This window comes from Pterocles gutturalis, unplaced genomic scaffold, assembly GCF_000699245.1.
Source record: "Pterocles gutturalis isolate BGI_N339 unplaced genomic scaffold, ASM69924v1 scaffold36566, whole genome shotgun sequence".
Lineage (NCBI taxonomy): Eukaryota > Metazoa > Chordata > Aves > Pterocliformes > Pteroclidae > Pterocles > Pterocles gutturalis.
The window spans coordinates 2321-5157 of NW_010106763.1; the positions used below are offsets into that span (position 1 = coordinate 2321).

The 2837-nt window shown below is 39.1% G+C and overlaps 1 protein-coding gene across 1 annotated transcript in view; it reads left to right on the top strand.

Moving 5' to 3' along the window:
• Positions 1 to 2400: 2400 nt before the first annotated feature.
• Positions 2401 to 2837, top strand: part of CTNNAL1 (catenin (cadherin-associated protein), alpha-like 1) — a gene marked incomplete at its 5' end in the record, with an annotated part of 39053 nt that continues 38616 nt past the window's right edge. The window contains one exon of the mRNA XM_010087888.1: positions 2401 to 2590. Within this exon, the coding sequence (XP_010086190.1) occupies positions 2401 to 2590 (190 nt within the window). The remainder of the gene's footprint in view (positions 2591 to 2837) is intronic.

The window sequence follows — 2837 nt, forward strand, 5'->3', positions numbered from 1 at the left end:
GGCGGGGTTTGCAGAACTTGTTCAAACTTCTACTGGTATAAAATGCTGTGGGACATAAACTTGCATCCAGGATGTGCATCCAGCTTGCAGTCTTTTTGTCTTAGGCCAGTGTAATTCTGTATGTTTTTGAGAGGTCAGTAACTGTATGAATGTGATATTAGCCCTTTGTTTGCATAGCATTGGGTTGCTGTTTGCTTGAAAATCAGTTGAGGAAACAAAGGTGTGACCCTCTACCAAATTGGTTTTCTTCAGCATTTAGTCTAATGCTGTCTGTAGGCTTGCTGCCCGTGACAAGTCAAGAATTCACCATCTGGGATTGTTAGATTAGCTGCTGTCAGGTGTTTGATAGTTTGGTATACCTGAAGCATCTGCAATGCAAGAATTCAGGAGAGCTGCAGCTGTTTCTAATATCCATTTGATATTAATCTGAATTTCCACTGAAGTGATGGTAGTTCTCTAGAATGAACCTGAAGGTGTTCAGATGTTTGCTTAGTTTACTCTTTAATAGGACTCTGTTTTCATCCTAAAGTGGTGTCTTCACTGGATGGGCATCAGGGGTTCATAGGCTTTGGGGCTGAAGTTTGGTGAACTAGGGGACTCTTACAGGGACAGATGAAGTATTGACATTTTTAATTGCAAAGAGTTTAATACTGCAAGCTTGACTAAACCAGCTCCTGGCATTCAAAACCAGCCTCAGTAAAGTGTTAAAAAACACCACTTTTTTTCCCCAGAAATACAACTCAGTGATATCTGATGGGTAAACCTTGGGCATCGATTTAAATGATGAAGTGGACCAGTTTCTAAAAAATTTCCTTGGATCCAGGGGGAGCATTACAGATACCGCTTCTACGCTCTTGTCCTACCACGGTCTTGACTGGTAGGAGAATGTATGGAGTGAATGTATGGAGACTGGTAGGAGAATGTATGAGTGAATGGTGATTTATGTTTCTTTGAGTAGATGAAGACATCTGTGATTAAGCTGATACAGCTGAGATATTCAAACACTTAAGTAATTAATGTAATTCTGAGAGGCTTTACAGTACAGTTCTGTGAGCATTTTAAACCACACACCTGCTGAAAGCAGCACTTAGGCACATCCTTCTCTCTTCAGTCTGTGCCTTTCCCCTTTTGCCCCCAAAAGTATTCCTAGACCTGTGAAGTGAACAGGACTGGGCAACTGATCATGAGGAAAACTAAACTAGCAAACATCACCTTCACAACTCAGGCTTGACTCGCATCAGATAAATTAATTGCAAAAATGAGAGAGGCAGGCAGGACTATCTTTGGCAACAATGATGGCTTTTGTGCTGGTTTAGGATGCTCAAAACTACAGAGTTCAATTTCTGTCCTGCATCTCACTAGAAAATGATTGGCGTACCAAAAATGTAAAGCTCCTGTACTGTTTGTAATGCAATTTGTAGTTAGTTAATTCTGAATGGCAGGATTGCACACTGTTCTCATGTTTACATGTTTGTCTTGGTTGAGACACTACTTCTGCATTACCTTTCTCTTTGGGTGGGAGAGGGATCTCTTTGTTTGTTTCCTCGTGTTTGGTGTTCTGGGAGAATCTTCAGTCTTCTGCAGCCTGCATGAATCAGGTGATGATCTCTGGCTGGTGTGATCCAAAAAGAAATGTATAGCACAGTGTAGTACAGGGCAGAAAAACTGATACAGGATGTGGAGTTCAGAATAAGAATGTCCTTACAAATTGTTTTACTGATAACTTGCATCTAAATAGCAAACTTATTCTAAATTCTAGAAAACACAGAATTGAGGATGTTTATTATGAGTACAGTGGATATTTTAATGGGGGGAGGGCTGGAATACTGAAGTCTATTTCTGGAAAATTAATGGTTCTTCTTTTTGCATAAAGACTGTGGTGCTGCTTGTTCTTGAAGCCTGCTGCAATCAATTGGATAAACATAATTTAGAAAGGCTTATTTCAGTAAAAACAGCCAAAGCTCCCGAATTGTAGTTGATCAGTGTGTTCAGTTACCTGGCAGCACTTAAAACCTTTTAAGATTTCCAATGCTGGCAAACCCAAAATGGTGTTGGTATGTCTGCTATTGTACTCTTCAACTTTTACTGTGTCTGTAGCTTGACAGCCTGAGAGACCTAGGGCAGCTTATTTTAGTACTGCAAATGGGAGGGGAAAAAATAATCCCTCAATTAATTTGAGATGTGAGATAAGGCAAGATCACAGCAGATGAGCAAGCTTAATTATACTCCAGATTTTTTTTCATTGTCTGAGAAGTTAAGCGATACCTCATGACACAACCCCAAATTTTATTAGTGAAGTATGGTAAAAATTATTACAGAGTTCAGTTCAAAACTTGCCTTTAATACTAAAGTTAAAATGCCTTCTTGCATACAGTGCTAATAAACTCTTCTTGTTCACAGATAACTACTCTTATTAATCATAAGGATAAACCAAAGCGTTCCGACAAGACTCTGCAAGCAATTCAGCGAGTGGGCCAAGCAGTTAACCTGGCAGTTGGAAGATTTGTTACAGTAGGTGAAGCTATAGCCAACGAAAATCATGAATTGAAAGAGGAAATGAGTGTTGCGTGCATTGAGGCAAGGAGAGCAGGTATGTAGTTACTCATGAAATTTGTAACCTGTTGTGCTTGTGCCATTTTTGGCACACTATTTTTAGTCTTAGGAATAATGGAAGGCCTTTGTTATTTAATTGCTTATCTCTCTTCTGCTGGTTCATTTAAGGCCTGATCTGTTACCTTATTTTGTCACTTACTTAAATTGCTGTCATCTTATGAACAGGGAATGGAATTGTGTGTTGGCTTTGATTTTTTTTTTTTTTTTTTTTTTTTTGCATTTTT